The sequence below is a fragment of the Eublepharis macularius genome, chromosome 2 (genome assembly GCF_028583425.1).
Source record: "Eublepharis macularius isolate TG4126 chromosome 2, MPM_Emac_v1.0, whole genome shotgun sequence".
Taxonomy (NCBI): domain Eukaryota; kingdom Metazoa; phylum Chordata; class Lepidosauria; order Squamata; family Eublepharidae; genus Eublepharis; species Eublepharis macularius.
In genome coordinates this window covers 113974529-114000690 of record NC_072791.1, presented here as the reverse complement: position 1 = coordinate 114000690, position 26162 = coordinate 113974529, and the positions used below count along the sequence as shown (strand labels likewise).

Genomic DNA, 26162 nt, shown 5'->3' with positions numbered 1-26162 from the left:
TGCTCCTGCAACCAGACTTGGTGCCCGCCCCAAGCTGCAGCAGCATAAAACCTGAAAGAGCAGAGTACACCAGACCAAGATAGTCACAGAATAGCTGCCTCCAGATAAAATGTGAGTGTTTTGGAGCAGCCATCCAAGTTATTATGAGCCTATTCTTTCTTGGGCCTGGGTTATTTTTACCCCAAAAGAAAATGCATGCATTATATAATGTTTTAAACATCTTTTCCCGTTATGAATTGAACCACCCACACTGACACTGTCTATGAGTCCCATAGTCTACTAAATACACAGAAGAACAGCATATTGCACTGTGCACAGGTATGATGTAGTACCTGGCAACTAACAGTGCAATACTATGCAATACTATGCAGAGTTTCTCCAACTGAAACTCCTTGATTTCACTGGCAATTGCTGCAGCATTGCCTTCCAAGACCATTGGAAGAATTGTTTTGGTTCAGAGCTAAAAATGGTCCCGTTGTTCAAGGACTGAATAACACCTCATGTAAACAAGACAAACACTACATACATAAAGACACATAGGTATTGTTTGGTTTAAGACCTTAGGTCGAAGGTACTTATCTATCTACATATATAAAGACAAGTGTCCTGACTGACTCATCAACACCCAGCCCAAACCCCTGGACCTAGAAACATGAAATTTGGGGAGAACATTCCTTTCTTGATGTAAACACCCACTAAGAAGTGATTTTTAAGAAATCCACCCCCTAAGGGGATAAAAAGGGTAGGGATACAGCTTCCCTGTGTGGCTGGCAGGCTGCTGCTTGCTTGCGCCCCCACCCACTGCCAGCTCATCCACTCTTCCCTGATTGGGCGAGCCTTTCAAGGTCATTTGCATATGTGGGCTGATTGGGGTTCACAATATTCCACACTTCATTCCCCCCCCCGAGAGTTGGAACACAAGAGGTCATTTGTGTATGCGGCCTGATTGATCCTCACCCCTCACTTTCTAAACAGCATGCAGTTGCTATTGGGAGTCATTGAATGTGTCCTGAGGTAAAATGGATTTAAAGTAGTTAAATACCGTAGCAAACAATGGGTATCAAGGTAGTGTGTATATATATAAAGACAAGTGTCCTGACTGACGCATCAATGCCCAGCCCAAACTCCTGGACCTAGAAACATGAAATTTGGGGAGAACATTCCTTTCATGATGTAAACACCCACTAAGAAGGGATTTTAAAAAAAATCTACCCCCTAAGGGGATAAAAAGGGGTGAAATGTGTTTCCCCAAAGAGATACAGCTTCCCTGTGTGGCTGGCAGGCTGCTGCCTGCTTACGCCTCCTCCCCACACTTCCAGCCTTTCAAGGTCATTTGCATATGTGGGCTGATTGGTCCTCACCCCCAACATTCTAAACAGTATACCGTTGCTATTGGGAGTCATTGAATGTGTCCTGAGATAAAATGCACCTCCTCCTCAAAGTTCACTAGGGTTGCCAATCTCCCTGGGGGGCTTGGCTTTCCTGTGTGGCTGGCAGGCTCCTGCCTGTTTGCACCCCCCTCTCTCTCTGATTGGTCAGCTGTGGAACTCTGTGTTCTGAGGTAAAAATCAGGTAAAGAAAACTGCAGACAGTTGTGGTACAAGACTCCTAAATAGGGATTTTATATAAAAGTCAATAGGGCAACTGAATTTTTAAATGTTTATAGGGAGATAGTGCATGACCTTTCTATGAGCCATTTTGATGCCAATCTCTCACATGAACCTGCCAAAGTGCCCACCACACCCAAAAACACAAACCAAAAAATGTTACATACCCGTAAGTAGTATAACTGGATTTAAAGTAGTTAAATACCACAGCGAAGCATGGGTATCAAGCTCGTCATTAATAAAGGAAAGACAAGTAAATTCTGATTAAATTATTGAAAATAAGCTGCATTAGTATTTGCAAAATAAAAAGCAAAACTGGCAAGATATGTTGTGCCTTTGTCTTACCTGGTTTTCTGCCAGAATTTCTAGAGACATACTCACTCCAAAAAGTCTTCTAGAAAAATAAAAATAAATAGCGCACTTGAGAATAAATCTATAGGAACACAGAAGAAAACACACACATCTAAGTTTAAGAAAAATATCTCTTCAGAACTTGTCTTCCCCCTGACAGCTCCAGATGGAATTTGGTTCAGGATGTTAAAGGTTTGTCTTATGGCTAATATAATGTAGCCATTTCCACAAGTATCAATATAAATAAATTGCTCGGAGGGGGGGGGACCCAACACGACACCAGACAGTAAGGAACTGTTTCTTTAGCTACAGTAATATTTGCTTGCATTGTGACTTCTAAAGACTGATATATTGTATTATTGTGTATTAGATGTTAAATAACATTTCCAATGGGCTTACTAAAATACAGACTTAAAAAAAAATCAGATTTCTTGAGCACATGTACTGGAAATAATTAGCCTAGTAGCCACAAAACAGCATGACATGGGCTATTGCTGGCAAAGGCTGACTTCTGTGGCTAGCATATGCTGAATGATTATGCGAAGAGCCTCATGCTGCATCAGTTTTTATGGAGTCCTCGTTGAGATGCATGTGTTTTGGAATGAAGCCTTAATAACCTGTAGCAGTTAACTCCCCAGGCTCTTCATTCGATGTGATTTGTATGTATATGTTTATTAATGACCTTTTCCAATGGCTTGAAGTGGCTTTCAGTACATAATTAAAACTTCAAACAACAATAAAACTCCAAATTCTCCCACAAGCTAATAAAGCCTTATAAAATGTTAAAAAATACCTGTAACTGACACTCCATTACAAGATCAGGTGAATAAAACAGCCTTCCACTGCCTCCTAAAAGCTTCCAAGGACAGCACTTGTGACTGCTTTGGGAAGCCCATTCCATGAAGTGGGAACAATTACAGAGAAAGCACAGGCCTTTGTTGTCACCAGGCAGGCCACCTTTAATGAGGGAACAACCAGCAGGTGGGAAGCTGAAGACAACCGCTCATACACAGGGACAGGGAGAAACAGTCCTTTAGATATGTGGGTATACTTAAAGCAAAGTTTTTTAAAAAAAGTTAACTGGTGGATTTAAGCTGTAAATGGTAGCAATCCCGGAGAGTGAGGTACCACCATGTACTTTTTTGTGAAATCATATTTGAAGCCTCGAAACTGGAATAGCTGTGATCAAGCTGCAATTATTGCATCTTGCTGTCCAGCATATGATGTGATACTTTTGACCACAATTTTTCTCTTAATCTCTAGGACCATCCAAACAATTTTCATACAATAAACGTTCATTCATGCATATTCATTTATTGCACAAGATGCAACATTTTGAGAGAAGACATCTGCATTTTCCCAGCAACAAATTACTGACATCTGAGAACATCAAATATAATCAGTTCCTCTTGTGCCATATCCAATCTGATAGTAAGCGATCTGTAAAATGAGATCACACAAGTGTGACAGGTATCTACAGATAATAGTTGGGGCTAGGGGTGAGCACTAAAAAAATTGTTGGGGTATTTTCACATTCGGTCTCAGGAATCTAATAAATATTGGCATTCTCAATACTTGGGTCCAAAAATACTGTTTTAGTATATGGATTCCCCACCCCCCCAACCCCAGGAATCCAAATATATTTAGCTCTGTTATTCCCTATGGGAAAATCCAGGGATCTGGAGTGGCTGTTTTTCAAGTAAACTACACCAAAACTGCTATGTAATTGCCTGTCTACTACCGACTCCTCAAGTTTCAAGTCAATTGGGTGAAGGGGCCCAATTCTATGGGCCCCGGAACAGGATGCCCCCAGCTACTCTCCATTATATCCTATGGAGGGAAAATCCAAGACATTCTGCAGGACACAGGAAGCCTTAGCCAAACACACAAGAGCAACCACTGGCCAAACGCCTCCCAGTGCAAACAGCACCAACAAGCCCAACAGAACCAGCATCACTCACGGAAGCCAGGCAGAACCCAGAGAAAATGTTACAGAACTAACACCAAACCAGCAGAACCAATCTGATAAAAGCACAGCCAGCCAGACTTGGCTATGGCACGCAAGACACAAATGGAAAGTTAGTATTAGGAATGTCCTCCCAAGAAAGGCCTCAGAAATTGAGAAGAAGGGCTTTGGGGGGGCACCCATGTGACCCAGCCAGAGTTCTCCTCTCTCTACAGTCTGCAGCCTATACTGTCACTGGTTCAGAGGAACCTAGAGACCGAGCTACAGCTGCCCTTCATCGCTGCTGCTCTTGTTCCCTTCCTCTCACACTAACATGTAGACCTTCTGCTGAGTGAGAGGTTCCATGTGGGACTCGATGCCTTCTTGGAGTCATCTCAACAGCATGCACACAACTGGAACAAAGTCTCCATATTCTGTGTGTGGATCCAGAAAAGCAGCATCTTCCCTGAAGAGTTTGGATCAAGTGAATGATCAAACCCAGGCTGGTTGAGTCAGATGAGAGGATCATACTGACATTCTTAAAGGGCTTACTGACCTCCACTGCATGGGAGATAATCAGCTAGTCCCATGGGCTGAACTGACTCCCCCCCCTTGCAACATCACTTTCCAAGAGCCACATTGTGTTGGCACTCTTCTGCTCCACAAAATGCTCAAGCACGGCATGGGTGGAGTTCCAGCAAGTGCCCATGTTGCTGATAAAGTGGTGCTCCAGCATACATGCCAGGACCTGCTTCTGGCCTTCATCCTGTTTAAGAAGTGACTTGTGAGATGCTGGCATTTAAGGATGAGATGCTGGAATTCATGAGTTGCAGCATCCAGTTGGGAGTCCTCTGCAGGATCCAAACCAGTGCATCTCTCATTATGAGGTGATAGTGGTGGGTTGTGCAGTAAATGGGCCTAAGGCCCAAGAATGCTGTAGCTACCTGGATGTTTGCGTTGCCGTTAGTCACCATGTAGCTTATAGTGACATCTCTGCTTACCCACCTCACTAATTGCCTCTAGATGGCAGCAGAGATGTTGGCCCCCATGTGCACCTCATTGAGGACCTCAGCATGGAGCAAAGCATGGCAATAGCCAGCACAACAGCCCCCTCCATCTTGCCCTGCCTGAAGCTTGTTGTTCCACCCCACCCAAAACATTGTTGAGTTGCCACCAGTGCACAGTCAATGAGAGGTACATATGCTGCGACTGAGGGCAAGTCTAAATGTCAGAGCCAGTTTGGTGTAGTGGTTAAGAGTGTGGGACTCTAATCTGGAGAACCGTGTTTGATTCCCCACTCCTCCACTTGAAACCCGCTGAGTGATCTTGGGCTAGTCACAGCTCTCTGGAGCTCTCTTAGCCCCACCCACCTCACAGGGTGTTTTGTTGTGGGGATAATAATGACATACTTTGTAAACTGCTCTGAGTGGGCATTAAGTTGTCCTGAAGTGCAGTATATAAATTGAATGTTGTTGTTGTTGTTATGTGAAAAGCAAACTTCTCCCACTAGTGTGGGATAATTGTGCCTTCACATAGTCCATGGCAGCCCTGTAAAGGAAGAGCACCATAGTCCTGCTCAGCATGGTGGAAATGGGGACCTTGTACCAAGGTCAGACATCTTAGAGCACCCCGTGGAACACCACATGCTTGACTATAGAAAAGGGCTGTCCATCTGCAGTGACCATCTCACCAATGATGCCTCCTGTGAGGGGTTTGGGTTAAACATGCTGTGTCTAGGGGAGGCAAAAAAAGATGCCCAAGGAAAAATGATTTGAGATGGCAGTCCCTCCACCTTTTCATCTGCACCATCTCCAGCCCCATCCTCCTGCCTCTCATTGGAACACCTACTGCTGTACTCTGGAGGAACAGAAGAAGAGATTTTGCCAAGTCTCTCCTCCAGTTTCTCCAGCATCCTTTGGGGTCTTTGGGGTGATATCAAGAGAGGGGAAGACTCTCATCCTCCAAGCTCAGCTTCAAAGACACCTCAGACTGCTCCTCCTTCTACTGCTAAGTCACAACAGAGAGAGGATGGGCAGCCTTAGCAGTGGAACCCTGTCCAGTGCCAGAACCTGCAGCCACTTCTGCAGGCAGTGCTCTGGCAACATCAATGAAGGGGGGCTTCAGTCAAGGCCTCTTCACTGGAGCACCCCTAACTAGAAGTCAGGGTATTTGAAGGGAGCTGTGGGGCAGGCCTCTGCGAGGCGGGGGCTGTGGGGGGGAACCACACACCCCTACTCTTTTGCCTTGCCTTTCTCTCAGGGCCCTGTTGGACTCATGTCACTCATTCTGTCCCCCTAGATCTTACAACTCCTTTCACAGAGTAAACCAGCTAAGCTATGCTACACTCACTGGCAGCACTAACTAACCAGCAATTGTTTTCCAACCCCCCAATTATTTTTGCTTTGTAAAATAAACACGTAGCCAAAAACCAAAAGGGTTTTAAATACAGGTTCTTCTATTCTAAAATCTGGGTTTTAACCCTTATTAAAACCCAGTAAGAAGTTTCCCCCAGAACAATAGAACCAACCAACAAGAGCACCCCAAAACTCCACTAAACCAACAAGCAACACAAGAAGCAAAAATCCTGATCGACACCCTCCCCCAGCAACAACAACTCTTTTCTAATTAAACTGCAATAACCACACAATCCAGGGAACACCAACAAGCAAGCCAGAAACTATCCTGATGGACCACAACAGCAACCACCTTTAAAAATTAAAGAGCAACACAACTACAACGAGATCCATATAGAGAACACCAATAAGCAAGCAAGAACTAACCTGGAACAACAGCAACCCGGACCCCTTCCCCCAAAAGCAATACCCTTAAAAATTAAACAAAAGAACCCAGCAGAGCAGCACAACAACCTTTAAAACAAAACAGCACCAAACCCATCAAAAAGGTTAAACAAAAAGCAGAAAAATAAAATCAACCCCCCTAACCAAGGCAACAGAATTACACAACACACTGATGAAAACCCAAAGAAGCCACTTTCAACTCAAAACCAGCACACTCCCAAACAAAAGACAAAAAAAAGTTTTAAAAGGAACCAGAAAGAAAACAATGGCTTCTCCCTGCTGCTCCCCACCCTCTCAACCCAACTCACTACCAGGCCAATATCCCCTCAACCAGGAATTTTTCAAAAAACTTTCAGGGTTCTTAAACTAAGTTGGAAATCTCAAATCAGGTCTTCAGGCAATAAGAATCTCCTTGGGGTCTTGTCCAGGCAAGCATACAACAGACAACAATTCAAGAAAGAAACAGAGCAGCAGCAGCACACTACAGCAATCTTGAACTGCAATGGAGTCCTGCTTTTATGCTCTTCGCCCAACACACAGAAAAATTTAAAAAATGCTACCCCATGACAAGATCACCAAGACTGGACAGACACCTGGAGCTCACTTTAATGCCAGATCCCATTTGCCAGAGAGCGCTGTCTCACTCCCCCCCTTCCTCCTGTTGCCTGGAAAATAGGGCAAAGGGGGATAAAACAAGCTAGCAGGGCAAATTTTAAAATTCAAGGCACTACAATTCCTGAATAAACCCATATAATTTTGGGGTTATTCAGGAATGGTAATAGAGTACCCAAGAATCCCGGATTTACTCAGGATTCCAGAATACACCCCAAGATACCTATAAGCTGTTTTTCAGCCCGGGTACACCAAATTGCATGCTCTTAGCTGAGACATCATTAATGGCATATAATACAACTCCCCTCACGCATGACATTTTGCAAATTTTTTATTTTAAAACAGCTTACATGTCTGGTGCCTGAGTGCTTCCTTAGTACAGGAGGTTGCTTATTTGGTGATTCTCTAGGGGTTCTATAGCAGTGATAACTTAGGAGGAGTTTAAACTTATAGCTTACTAAATTTGTGCCTTTTTGAAGTTATCCATGCTTGATTTAAATATGTTAGCTTGCACCCAGTGTAACAATTTGATTTGTTTCTTCTTTATTTCAATGAAAGCATGGCTGAAGAAATAAATGTGTGGGTGAGTATGGCTGGGTGTGACTGTGTCCACTTGAATGCCATGCAAAAACAAGCCACAGCAAGCCGATGAATCTGTTTCATTGTTTGTGGGGAACACAAGGGGACACTGTGTGATGACTGCCTTCCTCACCTCAGCCCTTCTCCAGTGATATCTTGGCTATTGTTCTGGCAATCTCTGGCCAAGGTACTGATGGTGTCCTTGGATCAGGCCCCACCAAATCTCCAGAATCTGTCCACTGCAGCTTTCTGATCAGAGGGAAAGGAGTTTTCATCAGGCTGTCCCAAACAGAAGGCCTTTGCCCAAGAAAGCTGTGGAACAGCCCATCAGGATACTTCATTCCTAGAAGGGAAGAAGGTACAAACCATGAGAGGCCTCTGACTCAAGGGGTATAAAACCAGCAAGGGGCAAAGGGGGAGCAGAATCTCCTTTACCACCTCTTGGGTTTCTCCAGTTTGAATAGTATCAGCTGCGCCTAAAGCCGGCCTAGATATGTATGGATATAACTATCAATTTTTATATTTTTATATGGTGCAAAAGTGCAAAGTGCAAAATATGGTGCATAAATATATACAATAGTAATAAATATACAATAAATACAATAAAATTCTGATCTCTCTGTCTCAACACACAATAAATATAATAAATATAATAAAGATACAAAATGCCAATGGGTATGAAATATATTTTCCAAGGAAGCAATGTCCATAGGCTAATTAAGTTGAAAATGTAGCAGCATGCAGATTTCCTCAAATAGAGCTCCAATGCAGATGTGCGGGAGGCATAAGGTGGGGAGTTCCAGTCCAAACTGCAAATAAGTCCACAAGTGCCGACGGGATTATGCGTGCATATTTATACAATTCCCGTTTCGTATAACATACTTCTTCATGGGCACAATAACTATGGACAGCCCCCACTTCACCGGTAGCTCCAGTACTGCTGCTTATGCCATTCTGATTCAATTTCAAAAAGCCATTTTGAAATTGAATCAGAATGGCATAAGCAGCAGTACTGGAACTACCGGTGAAGTGGGGGCTGTCCATAGTTATTGTGCCCATGAAGAAGTATGTTATACGAAACGGGAATTGTATAAATATGCACGCATAATCCCGTCGGCACTTGTGGACTTATTTGCAGTTTGGACTGGAACTCCCCACCTTATGCCTCCCGCACATCTGCATTGGAGCTCTATTTGAGGAAATCTGCATGCTGCTACATTTTCAACTTAATTAGCCTATGGACATTGCTTCCTTGGAAAATATATTTCATAACCATTGGCATTTTGTATCTTTATTATATTTATTATATTTATTGCGTGTTGAGACAGAGAGATCAGAATTTTATTGTATTTATTGTATATTTATTACTATTGTATATATTTATGCACCATATTTTGCACTTTGCACTTTTGCACCATATAAAAATATAAAAATTGATAGTTATATACATATTCCCGGAATTGTTTGTTTGTTGTGGTTCCTTACTATCCAGGCAGATTCTCTTGTTTTGCATAGATATGTATGGAGGCAAGCCTGTGTATGACTGGAATACATTGGGTACTTTTGAATTTCCTTGGTCTGAGCTTAATATGCATTGCTTCTGTGTTCATGAACTTAATGTCTGGCTTTCCCCCCCCCCTGCCCCTGCCCTCACCTCTGTGGAAAAGGCCTGCTGTGTCAGAGTGGATTTGGATGGAGGCCTGATCACCCTTTCAGCTCATTTGCACTGGGCCTGTACTCATTGTGCCCTGACATAGCTACCACCACTGAGTGCTGGTAAGGGAGGGGGGATTTGATACCTTCACCACAAGATACCAGGAGGCAGCGGTGGAGACATCAAGGCTGCTGTAGCATTGTACACATACATGGCTGCTGAATGAATAGTAGTAGGTGGCATGGGTGCAGGTGGGGACATTTCTTGGTGCACTGTCTTCTGCAATCAATGTAGTAGCTGTCCTCCTATACAATGCTACAGCAGTATCTCAGTTGTTCTATCACTACCTTCCAATGCCAGGCTTTAGGTCTTACTCCCTTCCAGCTTTTAGGACTAATGCAAGAGGTCGATTCCAAGTTGGTCTCTCTGTACTGGTTTCTTTACATCTAAACTCAGAACCTATTATTTTACAGAAGGATAGCTCTATGGAGCAGGTTATTAAGCTTGTCTTTGACAAATTTTCATTAATTGTTGTAAATATATATGTACCTTCATCTCTAGGAAATTTGTCCCTTTCCCAACATTGGGAACGATTGGCCATACTTATGGAGGAATTGGAAAGGAAATTTCCTTCTACTGAGATTATTTTAGCGGGTGATTTTAATGCAAGAGTAGGCAAAGATTGTAGAATTTTTTTCAAAGTTTTTGGAATTAACCAAGATGACACTCTCCCACCTATTTTCTGCCATACAAGATATTCCAAGGACAGCCTCTTAAATTCCACAGGTATTTATTTCGCCAAATTCTGTACACAATATAATAGAATCTGGCTAAATGGTCTAGCTACCTTTCCAAATTCTGGAGAATTTACTTTTGTTTCAAGAAGGGGCTGTAGTGTAATTGACTACGTCTTGGTCTCCCCCTCACTGAAACCTTATGTTAAAGACTTCACCCTGGGTGATTTTATTATTAGTGACCATCTTCCCCTTATTTTGACTCTTCAGGTCAACTCCTTCACAAACTCTCTTGGTAATCCTGTTCTAGAACTTTCTGAGACTGATTTACTTCCTAGAATATTCTGGAATGGCTGCATAGAATGGGAAACTCAGCAACTTTTAAAATCAGGTCCTCTTCTGGAGTATAGGTCTTCTCTAATAAGTGCAATTGATCCTATAGTATCCGTGTCAGCCTACAACTCCCTAATATCTCATATATCTGAATCTTTATGTGTGAGACCTGGAACCCTGAACAGGGGGATGATTAAACAGGTAAATCCTGTAAACTCATGGTTTGACAGAGAATGCAGGGAAGTAAAAACTCTGTTACGTAGTGTCTATAGTCATTATCGTGACTCAAAGGCCCCAACTCTGCCACCTGAATATTTTAACCTTAAGAATCAACTGCATCAGCTTACCAAAAAAAAGAGGTATGAATACATCAAGACTCAATGGGACGAGCTATATTATGCCTCAACCTTAAAGAACTCAAAAAAATGTTGGGCTATAGTCTCAGGTGCATTTCGTGCTGACAATCCCTCTATGTCTGCCATTTCCTCTTATGTTTGGTTCCAGTATTTCTCATCATTATTCTCTCAAGAGCAAATTTGTACTGCTGATCCATCTGAGTCTTCTTTAATTGATTTACCTGACTGGCCACCAGTGGCACCAGAGGAAATCAAAGAATTAATCCTGCAACTGAAATCGGGAAAGGCCCCTGGCCCTGATGCCATCCCCTCTGAAATTTTAAAATTAGACCCGGACTGGTGGGCTGCCCCCCTTGCATCTCTGTTTACAATAGTAGACAGAACAGGCATAATTCCTACGGTGTGGCTGAACACAATAGTGGTCCCATTATATAAAAAGGGCGACCATACTAACCCTGCCAATTATAGGCCAATTAGCCTACTCTCCATAATGGGCAAGCTATACACTAAGCACTTATTGGCCAAGCTTAATTTCTGGATGACACAGAAGCGTATTTTAGGCCCTGAACAGCTGGGCTTCTGTAAAGGGAAGACCACGTTTGACCACTGTATCACCCTATCCCATCTAATTAATAAGTACACCGTGAGAACTAATCTGAAATTATTCGTGGCCTTTCTGGACTTAAAGGGAGCATTTGACTCAGTTAACAGGGATCTTCTTTGGACCAAATTAGAGCAGTTAAATATGGACAAAAGACTTCTTATGCTTATTAAGAAATTATATACCTCAAACACCTGCCAGATTAAGTGCTCATTAGCAGGCACACTGACTCCAAAGATTCCTGTTGACAAGGGTGTCAAACAAGGTTATATTTTAGCTCCCTTTTTATTTAATCTTTTTCTCAGTGACCTTGCTGGACACCTCTCTGATGCTGACTGTCATAGCCCAAAACTTGGTGTGACCCATGTGCCTCTGCTTCTATACGCTGATGATACAGTTTTGATGTCTTGCTCTAGAATTGGCTTAAGACGCTTGCTGACTCGCTGTATCAACTTCTTTGCTAAAAACAAGCTTCAGCTGAACTATGACAAGTCAAAAGTCATAGTCTTCTCTAAAACTTGGAGACCATATAAATGGGCCATGGATGGGAAGGAGATAGAACAAGTTAAATATTACAAATACCTAGGTATCTATTTTCAATATAATGCGACTTGGTCCACCCACCGCAAGTCTGCAGCGAAGACAGCTGACATTAGTACTTCAGCTATAGCACGTTTTTTTTTCACCAGAGGTAATCAATTTGTACCAGCTGCTTCCAAAATTTTTAAGTCCAAAGTGATTCCACAACTATTGTATGGCATTCCGATTTGGATTAGGGCCTTTGACCGGGTCATTGAACGTGTCCAATCTAAATTTCTGAGAAAAATCCTGGGCCTACCGAAGTGTGTTCCATATGCAGTCATTTGCTTAGAAACTGGCTTAATTTTAGTGGAATCGAGGGCATGGCTTATGACATTTAAATACTGGCTACGGTTACATTATAATTCTGACCCTGGGAGCTTTACATATCAAATGCTTTCAGAGTCCAATGTGTCAAACTGGTCAGCGTATATCATGGAAAAAATGGAAGGCATGGGTATATCTGTGGACTCACTGTCTATGTTAACATCAAATGCGGCATTTCATCAAATTAAGAGTAGGTTGCTAGATATCGAGTGCCAGAAGTTATATAGCTTGGCTACTAAAACCTGCTCTCCCCTGAGCTTTGAAGTTCCCCTCACTGTAGGGAGGATGGCTCCATATTTATCCTCCCTGCAGGTGCCCCAACTTCGTAGAGCTTTTTCTTTGGCCAGGTGCAATGCTATGCCTTCGGCTATTCTACATGGCAGATTTAACAGGATAGACTATTCAGCTAGATGCTGTCTATGTGAACAAAAATGTGTTGAGTCAGTTACTCATGTCCTTTTGCACTGTCATTTGTACGCTGGTATACGTCAAACATACTTAAAAGCTGCCTTAACCAGTATGATGGATTGTTCTGACTCGCTCAAAGTCTATAGACTGTTGAACGATTCCCTTCATGATGTAACCGAGAAGGTGGCTGAGTTTCTCCATTCTGCCTTGAAGTTGCGTCAAAGGATATCACGGAGTTAAGCTCTAAATGTATTTTTGTATTTGTAATACAGCAATCTTTTAACTTTGTTCTTTCCTTTTGTAAGTGGATAACTTGAATTGCTGCTACATGCCAATAAAGGCTAACTTGACTTGACTTGACCTTCCAATGCCCTCCAGTGAAGGCACCAAGTCCCTTCCCCCTTCTGTGGTACTCAGTGGTGATAACAGTTGCCCTCTCAGTGAACAACTGCCACATGAGCTACCCTTGCTCTAGTAATCAGTTGCAGCACTAGGACACTCATCCAATGCTAGTTAAAAAGCAAGTTGAGGAGGGGCAGAGTGAAGCTGATCGTGGTGGGTGCAGAATTGTTGAGGCTTCTCCCTTGGCAAGAAAATAAACCCATTAACGCACAGCTCTGGAATAAAAGGCATGGAAAAAGCAACAGGAAGCAAACTGAAGGCTTTAAAGGCAGAAACAGCATCAGTAAGAGCTTTCTTTCCCCCTGAAAACTTTTCAAACAGCCCTAGCTTCGACTTCAGAAAAGGCGCCAAAATGATGCCTGCCAAAAATGCCTCTGAGAATAACTCAGACAATATCTCTAAGGGGGACCCAACTGACCTACTAGACCAACTTGAATGCAAAATTTCTTCCAGATTTCAATCTTATATGGAGGCAGTTTCAGCCCAGCTTAAGGAACTGAGTAAAACATTGTCTGAAACCTCCAAAATGGTTGATGCAGCCTTAGAGATGGGGCTAACTCTCCAGGAAGAAATTCAAAGGCTGCAAGCCAATGAATCATCTATGAAAGACAACATTATTTTCCTTGAAAGTGAATTAAAACGGAACAATATACGACTAAGAGGGTTTCCAGAACAGATTGAAGAAAGAGAGGCAGCAATTTTTCCCAGGCCAGTTCAGCTAAGAGAGGTAGTAATTTTCCTCAGGCCAGTTTGGCTAGGAATCCTGACGGTGTTTTGACATCTTCTGGGCATGGAGCAGGGATTACTGGGTGTGTGTGTGAAAGAGAGGGGGGGAGGTAGTTGTAAACTTCCTGCATTGTGCAGGGGATTGGACTAGATGACCCTGGAGATCCTTTCCAACCCTATGATTCTATGATAATATTTCTGACATTGTAGTTGGTCTCTTCATTCCAACTAGAAGATGGTGTGGCCCCTCTCATAGTGAAGCATTCAGTGAAGGCCCTTCACCACCACCCCTTTCAAGAAGACAAAGTTGGATGATCCTAGAACCAAACAAAGGAGTCTCAGAGAAGCCTGCTTAAAAGGGTACCTACTGTACAAGGATCAGAAAATACAGCTTTATTCTTATCTCCCATCAGAAATCCTGACAAAAAAGGAAGAGCTTAAGCCTATCACAGAAACTCTGGCCAAAGCTAGAATCAAATACAGATGGGGATTCCCTTCCAAGCTCAATGCAATTTCCAACAGTGTTTGTCTGCAAGCAACTTCCTTTGAAACTGGTGTGGATGGAGGCTGGATGAATATTTGTCGGAGATGCTTTAGGCTGATCCTGCACTGGGCAGGGGGTTGGACTAGATGGTCTGTACGGTGCCTTCCAACTCTATGATTCTATGGTATAAAATTGTTGTCAGATTTGGACCTGAAACCTCTTGAGATTGCAGAAAAATCTACAGGAACCTTGCACTCCAGAAAATCAGCCTGAAGTCCCGATCAAAAAGCCTTCCTAGGTCCAATCACCGTTGAACTTATCATCCTTAATGCTGGAGTTATTTTCCCATTGTATATACTCATATTCCATTACCCATATTGCGCAGTTTGCCTGGTTACTTTTGATCATTTAGCTAGACCAACGGGGAGGAGAGAAATTCTTCACTCGTTGCCTCCACACTTTGCTTTTTCCCAGAAAACAGGCATCTTCTTGCATGTTCAGACAGTGTTGTTTTTTCCTTTGCTTTTATTTTTAATCTAGGAGTATGGCCTCAAGAAAGAAGTCAGAGTGGGAGGGTAGTAAAAGTTATGGGGGAGAGTGTGTGTGTGTGGGGGGGTGATTTCAACTAGCCAGCAGGCTTTTTCAACCTAAGCCTCAAGATAGGGGCTAACATAGGGAAAGAGGTATACTCTATTGGGGGAGGGGGGTTAATGTTACATTTTGCAGTTCGTTTTTTTTTCTGGTGCATCTATAGTTATGGTGTTCTTAGAATTATTGTTGCCTTTTCTATAAGAACTCACACCTATGCTGATCATCTTTCTACATTCCTAACAAATAGCATAGATAATCTTGGATATAGTCTTAGCCTTTCACAAACGTTTATTGCTTTGAAATATGTAATGCTGTTTATATCTAGATGTACCATATTTACTATCTTAATTTTGGATGGCCTCTAAGAACAAAGCCTCGCTCTAAATTGTAGAGAGCTAAACAATTGTATCAAATCTAAAATAATTTCTCAGGCCTTAACCCAAGAAAGGGTAGACCTATTATTTCTTCAAGAAACCCACTGTAAATCTTCCTTGAAGCAAGTATTGAAAGTAAATGGTTTCCTTACTAGTTTCAAGCCCAAGGCTCTTCTAAATTCAGGGGCGTTGAAATACTTACTTCCAGAAACATGCAGCATCAGCATCTAGATTCTATGTTAGACCTTAGTGGTAGATTTTTGTTCATCAAAGGTAAACTAAATGGTAATATGAGGACATTGGCTTCTATTTATGTTCCCAGTTCTAATCAATTAAGCTTTATCTCTAAGTTACAGCTTTTTCAAGACGGCGACACCCTTATAGGAGGTGACTTTAATTTCATTGCTAATTCCAGGCTTGATAGAACCTATTAGAAACCAAGAGCAAGTGATAAAAAGAACACTGATACAGAGCTATATAAGATTTTTGAAAAATAAGACTTATGCAATACTTGGAGAAGCCACCACCCAGGTAAAAAGGATTTTACATATTATTCCCCTGTCACAAAATTTACAGCAGGACTGATTACTTATTGGCATCTTGTAAACTCCTCCAAAACATTTCTACAGCAACAATTGGCCCCAAAATCTGGATCGATCACGTCTGGGTGGAATGCTTTATACCTGACAAGGAATATAATTGGGTATTAAATACGTCTCTTTTGTTGGATTCTACTGTACAATTTTTAATTTCCAAGTCTATAACAGATTATTTTGAGCTGAACACCAATTGTGGAGTCTCTGTTGACATAGTATGGGATGCTTCCAAGGCAGTGATAAGGGGAAAAATTATCTTCATAGCATCAGCTATTAAAAAGAAAAAGTAAAATTAATAGCAGAATTAACCAAGGAAATAAAAACCCTAGCAAACAAATATAAACAAATTGGAGGGAGAAAATTCCTACAACGATAAAAAGGACTAAAAAAAATGGAAGTATTTGAAAGCTCAAAAATACAGAAAAACATCCTTTACTTAAAACAAAAATATTTCCTAGCACAAAGGGTTAATCAGAAAACCTCAGCTCCTTCAAATGGCTTACTAAACCATGGCATTACCTAAGTATCTTTATCCCAGAGGACCTAAAAGACTTGTTTTAATATAATTATGACTCCCTGCTTGTAAAACTGAAAGCCATGATCAAAAATTGGAGTAAGCAACCTTTCTCATGTACTGAAAAAATTGACTTAGTCAAAAACATTATATTTCCACTATTCCTTTTTGTTTTTCAAAACCGGCCAATCCAACTCTCAACAAAAGTAATTAAATCCTGGCAATCTATCTTAAACTCTTTTATTTGGGAACAGAAGAAACCTAGAATAAATTTTCAAATTCTAACTTGCTCGACCAAGCTAGGGGGATGCAATCTTCCTGGCCTACTTAGTTATTATGATGCAATACAATTTAAAAAATATTCTTTTATATCTTAATATGGATAACTTAAATCTTAGATCACAGCCTGACAGCCATAGTGAAATGGGTGAAAAATAACAAATTAAAACTGAACCCAGACAAGACTGAAGTGATGCTTGCTGGGGAGTTAGAGATTTTGAAAAACATTATACTCCCCACTTTCAATAGGGTTTGTTTGACCCTTGCAGACTCAGTTAAGAGCCTAGAAGTTAAGAGCCTGGATCCAGCGCTATTACTAGAAAAACAAAGTAAGGCAGCTGCAAAAAATGCTTACTACAATCTCACTCTAGCCTGGAAAATGGCTTCTTATCTCGATACCGCTGACCTGGCCACCTGGATCCATGCTATGGTAACATCAAAACTTTACTACTGTAATGCATTATACATTGGTCTCCCATCTAAGTTAACTACTAGGAGGCTCCAATTGGTGCAAAATGTTGAGGCTCGACTATTATCGAGAGCGAGCAGGAGCTTGAACATCAGCCCCATCCTACAGTCACTCCATTGGCTACCTATCAGTTACCATGTTCAGTTCAAAGTATTGGTTATTACAGACAAAGCTCTTCACAGCCTTGGTCCAGCATATCTATGGGACTGCCTCTCTCCCTATGTCCCTCCACGGCAGGTTCGCTTGTCTGAACAGGGCCTAATGCAGGTGCCAGCCTGTACATGGGCAAATTCAACAGCAGCCCATATATGGGCTTTCTCTGTGGTGACCCCTACCCTATGGAACGGCCTGCCTGAGGAGGTCAGGAGAGCCCCCATGTTCCTGGCTTTCCACAAACAATGCAAAACTGAATTATTCAAAAAGACTTTTTTCTCAGCTAGGAGGGCAGTATTGTATGGAAGGGGTCCCAGATGTTTTGCTAATGAGTTAGGAACCATAGACTTCACCATTATGTTGCCTTACATATCTGTTGCTTTAAATATGTACTCCTATACACTACCTGTGCTTCATGTTGTTTAATGTAAGTCCTAGAATGAATTATGTTCTGTTTCAGCAATTCTTCAACCCCATATTAGATCCTTGCTAATGCTATGTCTTTGTAAACTTGAATTCATTTACCCTATGACACTGTTTATGGAAATGTTCTTGACACAATATGGAAATGCCTGCCCTTGCCCTTGCTACTGATTGTACTAATCTCACACTATGTAATCCGCCTTCAGTCTCAGTGAGAAAGGCGGAATATAAATGACATAAATAAAATAAAATGAATAAAATTAAAAGACTGGGTGGAAATTGAGAAAGCAGATTTGGGTCAAACCATTATAACAGATCTAATTTGGAATGCTCCCAAAGATAGATCTAATACAATTGAATTTCATCCTTTTTTTAAATCCACTCTACAAATTTGGGATCTAAAGAGACTGAGACTCACTCCTAACATCTCTCCAGTATCATCTTTCTTAAATCAGAAATTGTTCACTCCAGGTTATTCCAAAGATGCTTTTTCATCTTGGAGAAACTTAACATTAACTAGACTATGTGATGTCACAACGAAGGGTTCCCTAAAAACTAAATGTCAGTTGGAGTCTACAAACTCTATGGTTCAAGTATTTGCAGTTAAATCATTTAATTAACAGCCAGGAGATCCAAAATCATCTCAAGAGGAATCTCACTGACTTTGAAAAGATTTTATATAGAAGAAATACTTCTGAAAAGGAACTTATTGCTATACTATACAAACTGTTAAATAACCAGAAATGGGAGAAAAAATCCAACTACCAATCATGCTGGCAAACTGACTGCAAACTCACTCCAACTCTCAGTGGCCCTCAATACGATCCTCTAAAATTCACTTAACAAAAGCTATAAACATAAGAACCTTATTTAGTAAAGTCCTTCTAAGATGGTATATAATTCCACTTAAATTGCACTATATAAACCCCTTATATGACCCTCATGGTTGGCGTGGATGTAACCAGCTCGATTCATATCTTCATTGTCCATGGATCAATCAGTACTGGAAAATGATCTTTAAAATTATCCAAACTATCACAGGTTACAATATTCTATTTTGTCCTGAACTTTTTAACCTCTGGGAAGACACAGAGATACCAACTATATGCAGGGAACTTATCTCATATATGCTGGTTGCAGCTAAAACCATTATAGCAAAACATTGGAAATTGAAAGTACACCTCTCAACAAAACCTTGGATAAATAAAATGTGGGAATATCTCATTATGGATAAAATAACAGATCACATCTCAACAGCTGAATCCTCAAATTTCAAATCAGATTTTTTTTGAAAAATGGTCACCTTTCTTGGAATGTATAATGCTAATGCTAAGATGCTAATCCTTAAACTGATCCCAGATAGCCTTAAGGTCATTGCTATTTATTAAGTTATTCAATGTTCTGTTATAACTCTACATGTTATATTCTCTAGACATGTTCGTTATAGTGATCTTGCATTCTAAGTTACGCTGTTGTGGCTACAAAAATGTTTTTGTATTGTAGAAAATGTTAAAAAATTTTAAAAAGCAAGACACCTGGACACAGAAGAACTTTAAGATAATTCCATGTCCCTGCACATTCCAGATCCCTTGATTTCTATTATCAGTAAATTTTATTCCACTAAGAACCAGCTGTACTAATCCAGAACTAACCAAACCACAACATCAACATTTGATTCCTTAGAGTGAGCACTGGATTAGTTATTAAGTGTGTGAAATGGCCCTTCAGAATCGAATCTTTGAAATGTCTCCTATATAAATCATCAAACTAAAATAATTACCATCTTTTCTGGGTCATCAAAAATTTCTCTTGCTTCCTCATAATTGCAGAGTTCTTCATGGCATTCTCTTTCAAGATTATCTGTGTTAAATATTTCAGGCTCACGTATGTTGTCTAGAAGGTGCCGTCCAATGAATGAATTGGCTTCCTCTGCTGTGGTGAATACTGAAAAAAATTATAAAAATATTTAAATCAGGAACTCCATTAGGGATGCCCCCTCCCCCCAAAGAATATGTACAATAATCTATATCTAATTAAAAGATTTGCAAAAAGCTACTCAGTGAGACAATGGATGAGCTGGGACTGGCACTCAAATTCTTTCAAATAGCAACTTCTGCCAGTTAGTCACACATCTCCCGCAGAGTCTCCCGGTGACAACTGGGATTATATTTGTTGTTCTAGACTTAGAGTTAACATCATTGCACCACCATCACCCAGCACAAAGTTGCAAATATGCAACAACTTTCCCATGCACTTCCACTTCCTCTTGTCTATTTTATGAGCCTTTCTATAAGTCTTGTCCTGAATTTCTGGCCGCCTATCTCCCGATCAGCTGCTCTGGCCTCAATTGCATCTTAATATGGCTTGAGTAAAATCCTAAAATTTCATCTTTGGTTGAATCTTGCTGTGCTTTATCCCCACCTCTAAATCCTATAAACAGCTTAGAATAACTTCACTGAAGCACATCTGTATTATAAATTGTTGGAGCTATTCCCAAAACTAGACTGGCAGCAATTTATATTCACTAATTCCTCAGGGAGGGAAGATATTGTGAGTTGTGATTGATAGGAGGGTCCAAACTAAATTCCAGTGCTGGGTCCCATGTTCTTATAGGTTTCAAGGAGAAAGGGCTATAAGCAGAGGAAAAGAAAATCACTCAGAAAGTCATTAATTAACCCACTTCCAGTGTCCTCTCATAGTTTTCTCACTCCCACTGCTTTCCAGGAAATCTAGGGGGAAACTGATTGCACAGATTCCCTTTTATCTCAATATGAAAAGTGCTGAAGACTTAGAATTTAAAATGAAAACTGGAAAGCAGAGAAGGCATATTATCCCCATGAGCACCACAGCTATGGACCAGTTCATAAGTGATCGTAATGAAAATGACCCTTCCTGGTTCTGTCACTTTAAAACTATAGTTGTTTTTGAAAGACATTAACCAGTTGTACTCAGTTTACCACTGAAATGTTACATTTAGAACAACAAGGAAGCTTAAAAGTTTAAATTAGAAACATCGTTCTGGCATTTTGGAATATCTTGACACAGTCACTCTTGGAACAGTTGCTTAAATGAAAGACCCCTCCACACATGACATTACACTGAAGACTGGGGGCACCACAAGCAAAATCCCTATTTAATTTAATGAGGCCTCTCTCCCAAGCTCCCTTCAATTTTGTCTAAAATTTCCTGTTATTCAGGTTCATTTATGACAGCACTATTGATTTATTTTTGTTGAAATTAAACACAAGCTACTTCCAAACAGTTGAACAATTCCAAATAGTTAAGATATGCCAGGCATGGTACAGTTCTGAAGGCTTGTAATGTATATTCTTCTGGTATGAATACAGCACTTCTTTTAGGTCTAAAAAAGTTATGCTTCAGCAACAACAGAAAGGGGTGTGTATGTTGTGTTCATGTGGCCATGGCAGCTATTCCGTTAATTAGGACGTTTATAGTTGGCTGGGGTCATAACAGTATGAACCCATTGCTAATCTGATACTATTGTGATAGATTAGATTATTTTATTCCTAAATAGGCCTACTCAGAATCTTGTTCAGGTTTGTTCAATGGGGCTTACTCCCCAGAAAGTGTTTTTAGGATTACACTGTACATCACTCAAGAATTTTTATTCTTATTCTATGACATTTCAGAAAGCTTCTCTTCATCAGTTACAAGAAAGTCACACATGTTTCTTTTATTTCTATTCATATAACATTAAGGGCCAACTATCTTTAAACAACAGCAAGACAGTAACCACATTAAACATACTTTCCAGTACTCATTTCACATATCACAAGGAATAAAATATCGACAAGAAAAAAGAAACATGATTATTGATAATGAGACGAGCAGGTGTCAGAAAGAAACATCTGAACTTCTGACAGATTGCCATGAGCTGAACAGCTAGATTGGACTCACATTCTCAAAATTATTAGACTGGAAGTTTCATGTTTTACTTTAGTTTACTCTCCACATAGCTTAACCTATTTGTTCTTATCATCCCCATCATTTTACAAAGTCAATGAGGAGTAAGTGGGAATCTAATGCTGACTGTGCCATCCACAGTGACAAATTATTAAGAAATACTCTCATTTATTTTGATTTTTACTAATTTCTAAGATTCAGGACTTCAGGCTGACAGTTTTTTTTTAAATCTCAGGATGGTATGACAGATCAGGAAGGTGCAATAGTTGCCTTAGTAATAGTAAGCTGAATTTCTAAACAAAAAAACTGTAGCTAGTAGCCAAGAAAAATATAAACAGAACCAGGACTATGATTTATCTGAACTTTTGTGCATATTAGCAAGGAACGGTATGATCTGGAAAACCAATTATAATGGCTATCCTCACCTGAAGTAATATTTAAGAGTTTTTATATCCTATTGTTTCTATGGCTGCTTTAGATGTACTACATCAAAATCAATATTTAAAAACTCAACAATAATCAATACTCAATAAACTAGTAGAAGTATGGCAGCAACATCATAATGGTTGCAATATATCCATAAAGGTAGTCAGATATGAGTATATAGTAAAGCACAATAAAACAGTATCCCAAAGAAAACAGTTTCATCCATAGAACAGAAAGTAAGATCAGTAAAACTGTCCAGATACTTCTAAAAGTCATCTATTAACAGAATATTAAGTCTTCACCTTGCACCCAAGCAGTAACCAGTGAGGTACCAGGTGAACCATTGTACAGTCTTCACCTTGCACCCAAGCAGTAACCAGTGAGGTACCAGGTGAACCATTGTACAGTTCAGTCCATAACTAGAAGCTGTCACTGGAATAGCCCTGTCTCTGGATGCCAGCCAGCTTGCTTCACAAGATGGGAATACACAGAGCAGAGCTTAGAAAACTAAGCCAACAGGCGGAGTCATATGGGAGGGGGCAGTCCGAGTACCCTGGTCCTATACTGTTTAAAGCTTTAATGGTAAGAAATGGGCCATAGGAACATATGAGCAAATCTTTTTCAATGAAAGGCTACAGGAACAATGCAAAGCAGATCTACTCAAAATCAAGTCCCATGTTATTCAGTGGGGCTTACTAATAAGAAAGTGTCCTTAAGATTGCAGTCTACAGCTGCCACACTAAGCAAAGTTGATAAAAAGGAGACTTATAATTCCAACTGAGGCTGCAGTCCTAAGAACACTTTCCTAGGAGTAAGCCCCATTGAATAGCATTGAACTTCTGAGTAGACTTGTTTAGGATTGCTCCCTGAAAGCATAAAATCACAAGCTAAAAACCTGCTCAGAGAGAGCGCTATGCCATGTAGAACAGGTGAACCCTAATTATTAATAGGCTTTATCAGTGACCAAGAGCACCCCAGTCTCATTTAGACAGAGCTTCAATTTATTGGCCCTCATCCAGTTCACTGCCACCACCAGACACTTTTTTCTGGACATCAACTAATCCATCTGATTCTATTAAGGAGAACAAGACCTGGGTGTCACTCAAATATTGATAGTCAAAGTTAGATAAGAATGAAGCATGTCATGGTTGTGGTTAAGCTGAAGCCAGTGTGAAGCTGAGATGAACCTTATAACAGTATTGTAATTTTAGTAAGAATATACTTCAACAAGGTATCATTTCACTGTGAGTGTTTCCAGGAAGCCTGATGGAGACATTTCCCTGTGTTTTTTTAAAGATCTTGCATAAGCTCCTATGAATCTGATGTGTCAAGTAAGCAGGAGATGCATATTTAGCTAGAGCTCAGAGGGTTGCACATAATACACACCTCTAATGGAGACTGGTAGGTGTGTGGTACAACCACTGATGAATTATGAGTAATCTAAGATAATGCTTAAATAATACAGCAGTGTAATGGTAAATTTACAAATATGCCGGGACTGTTGTGCGAAGCCATCCTGGATCTATTACGGCCTACAGTCTCTTGCCACATACATCTGGTATAGGAAAACTGACTGAACATGTGGTTTAAATCCATGTTGCTATGACTATCACAATACATTCTTGGGATCTCTTACCCACATAAAGGGATTATTTCTTAAATTGTGACAGAGTTGTCTTATAACACCTGGATAATTTCTCTCCCCACTCATCTCTCTCTATAATGAAGGAAAGTTAAAGCACTGATGTACAACTAATCATTTTGTATTGCGTGGCTAGCTTTATGCTTCATATTGGGAACAGAATCCCAGTGTAAGCTCATCTAGTCAGTTTTACAAAGTACATTTTTTAAGGGAAAAATTACCTTCTTTCACTATAACCTTTGATTCCTTTTGTTTTCTTTGGCAATGTGGAAATGCAAGTAATGTTAGTAGCAGCTGAAGCAACAATAGGTAAAAAATGAACATAACCTGGTCCCTGTGAAAAAGAGAGACGATAGTCATTAGAAATTTTTCAAATAGCTATAGGTAACAGCAGCCACAAGTCCTCACAAGACATTAGGATGAATATTAAGGTAGAAAGAAACATGTTATGGGCACCCCCCAAACCAGTCTAGCATGTATGCCATCATGGTTGCATAATTGTTACACAGGTTGCTTCTGGAAGTTGAACCTTCGGTATCAGAGGGATAAAATTGCTTGAGATAAGGCACCATTATTATCATATATGTAGACTCTTTGTCTATCAGCACATGCTTCTAATGTGGAACCTTACAAATGAAACTAATCTAGCTGACCAAATTCCAAAACAAACTCATGGGAACTCTTTTTGCCTACATTGAAGCACGCTTGTCCACAGCCCATAGGAATAAGACCAAGTTGGTGATACTGGTCAAGCCTCAGACACGGCCAAGGGTTTGCATTCATTCACTCACTGGGATTTTTGCCCTCCACCTATCATACAACAACATGCCCTGAAGCTTCTTTTCCAAAACTCTTCATCGTGCGTTTTCAAGGGTGGCTGTTGGAGAAACACTGCTGCCAAAGCCTTCTTTAACCTCACAGGACTAGCGGCAATGTGCTTTGTTTCCTGGCCACGGCCAGCTCGCACAAAAGCTGCGTTCCGCAGCCGAAAAAGGAGTCTCTGGCCGCCTACTACAAGGAAAACAAGAGCTCTACAATACTGATTTCTCCACAGCCTAGACTGAGGGCCAAGCTACAAGTGACGAATGACACTTGAAAGGCAAGTGGATCGAGGGGAGCGCAAGTGAACAGGGAGATATACACTTGCCGTTCAAGTGTCATTCGTCACTTGTAGCTTGGCCCTAAATTTCATCCTTCGTTTCCGCCCAATTACAAAAGAAGCCCACTAAGAATCAAGCGTCGCCCTCTCCTTCGCAAGCTTGGTCTAAAACCGTGGAGCGATTGCAGGTGGGTTCATCCCAGCTTTCTGCCGACTTGGCCGAAGAGTTAACGCCGCCGCCTCATTATTAGGTAAAAGAGTAGGCGCAGATCTAAGAGCCGGTCCCTCCAAGCAAGCGCTGCACGGAGAAGGCATGTTGCCGAGAGTTTTTCTTTTCCTCCCTGCCGGGGGCGTACACGCTCTGGGGGCTTTCCTCGTACTCTCTAGTAAAAGAGCGCGTCTCATCCGCCTCATTCCTGATGACAGATCTCCCTTTTTGCCTGCTGTTCTCACAAAATTTCTGCTCCCTCCTACTTACTTCAAACCGTAGATTCCAAGACACTCCGTTCAGGTCGAGGGCACAGATAATGCTACTCGCCTTCCTTCTCTCCGGGAGACCGCCGAATGGGTGAGACTCACCGGGTCACATGGCCTCTCCATTGCTGCCTCTGGAGCCGCCCACATGCATTCCGGGCGGACGCGTGAAAGTAGAAGGGGAAGATTTAGCCAAAGGCGGACGGCGCATTCTTTGCGCTTCCCAGTTTGCAAATGCGTGTTGCGAGAAAGCAGCTCTCGGGTGCAAATCAGCCTCATTTCTTCTTCACCGCTAGTATGAAGACATGTTTCCTTCACTGCATGCATCTATCCATCCGTACTACTGAACAATAGGACATGGCTTGAGTAGGGTCTGGGAGTCGTTGGTGGTGGCTTGTGGTTTCCTACGATGTGAAAAAAAAGTTTGAGAACTACTGGAACAACGTACGTTACAGTTTGAAAAGCAAGACTTTCTCTACCACTCTGATGGAGGACGGCTATGGTAGTAATTAAATCAGTACTTTCCCGATGGTGGTGGTACTATTATTTAAGAGATGTGCTGGTTAAGTGCTGCTTAAGTGTATGTAAAATCAAAAAGAGTCCAGTAGCACCTTTAAGACTAACCAATTTTATTGTAGCATAAGCTTTCGAGAATCAAGTTCTCCTCGTCAGGCATCTGACGAAGAGAACTTGATTCTCGAA

The 26162-nt window shown here is 41.0% G+C and overlaps 1 protein-coding gene across 1 annotated transcript in view; it reads right to left on the bottom strand.

The window, feature by feature from the left end:
* PRRG4 (proline rich and Gla domain 4) overlaps positions 1–25543 on the bottom strand; it is a 33380-nt gene extending 7837 nt beyond the window's left edge. Inside the window, exons 1-4 of the mRNA XM_054972386.1 lie at positions 25465–25543; positions 24109–24221; positions 19676–19839; positions 1953–2001 (exon numbers count right to left, since the gene is read on the bottom strand). Of these exons, the coding sequence (XP_054828361.1) occupies positions 1953–2001; positions 19676–19839; positions 24109–24211 (316 nt within the window). The 5' untranslated portion in view covers positions 24212–24221; positions 25465–25543. The remainder of the gene's footprint in view (positions 1–1952; positions 2002–19675; positions 19840–24108; positions 24222–25464) is intronic.
* Positions 25544–26162: the final 619 nt, after the last annotated feature.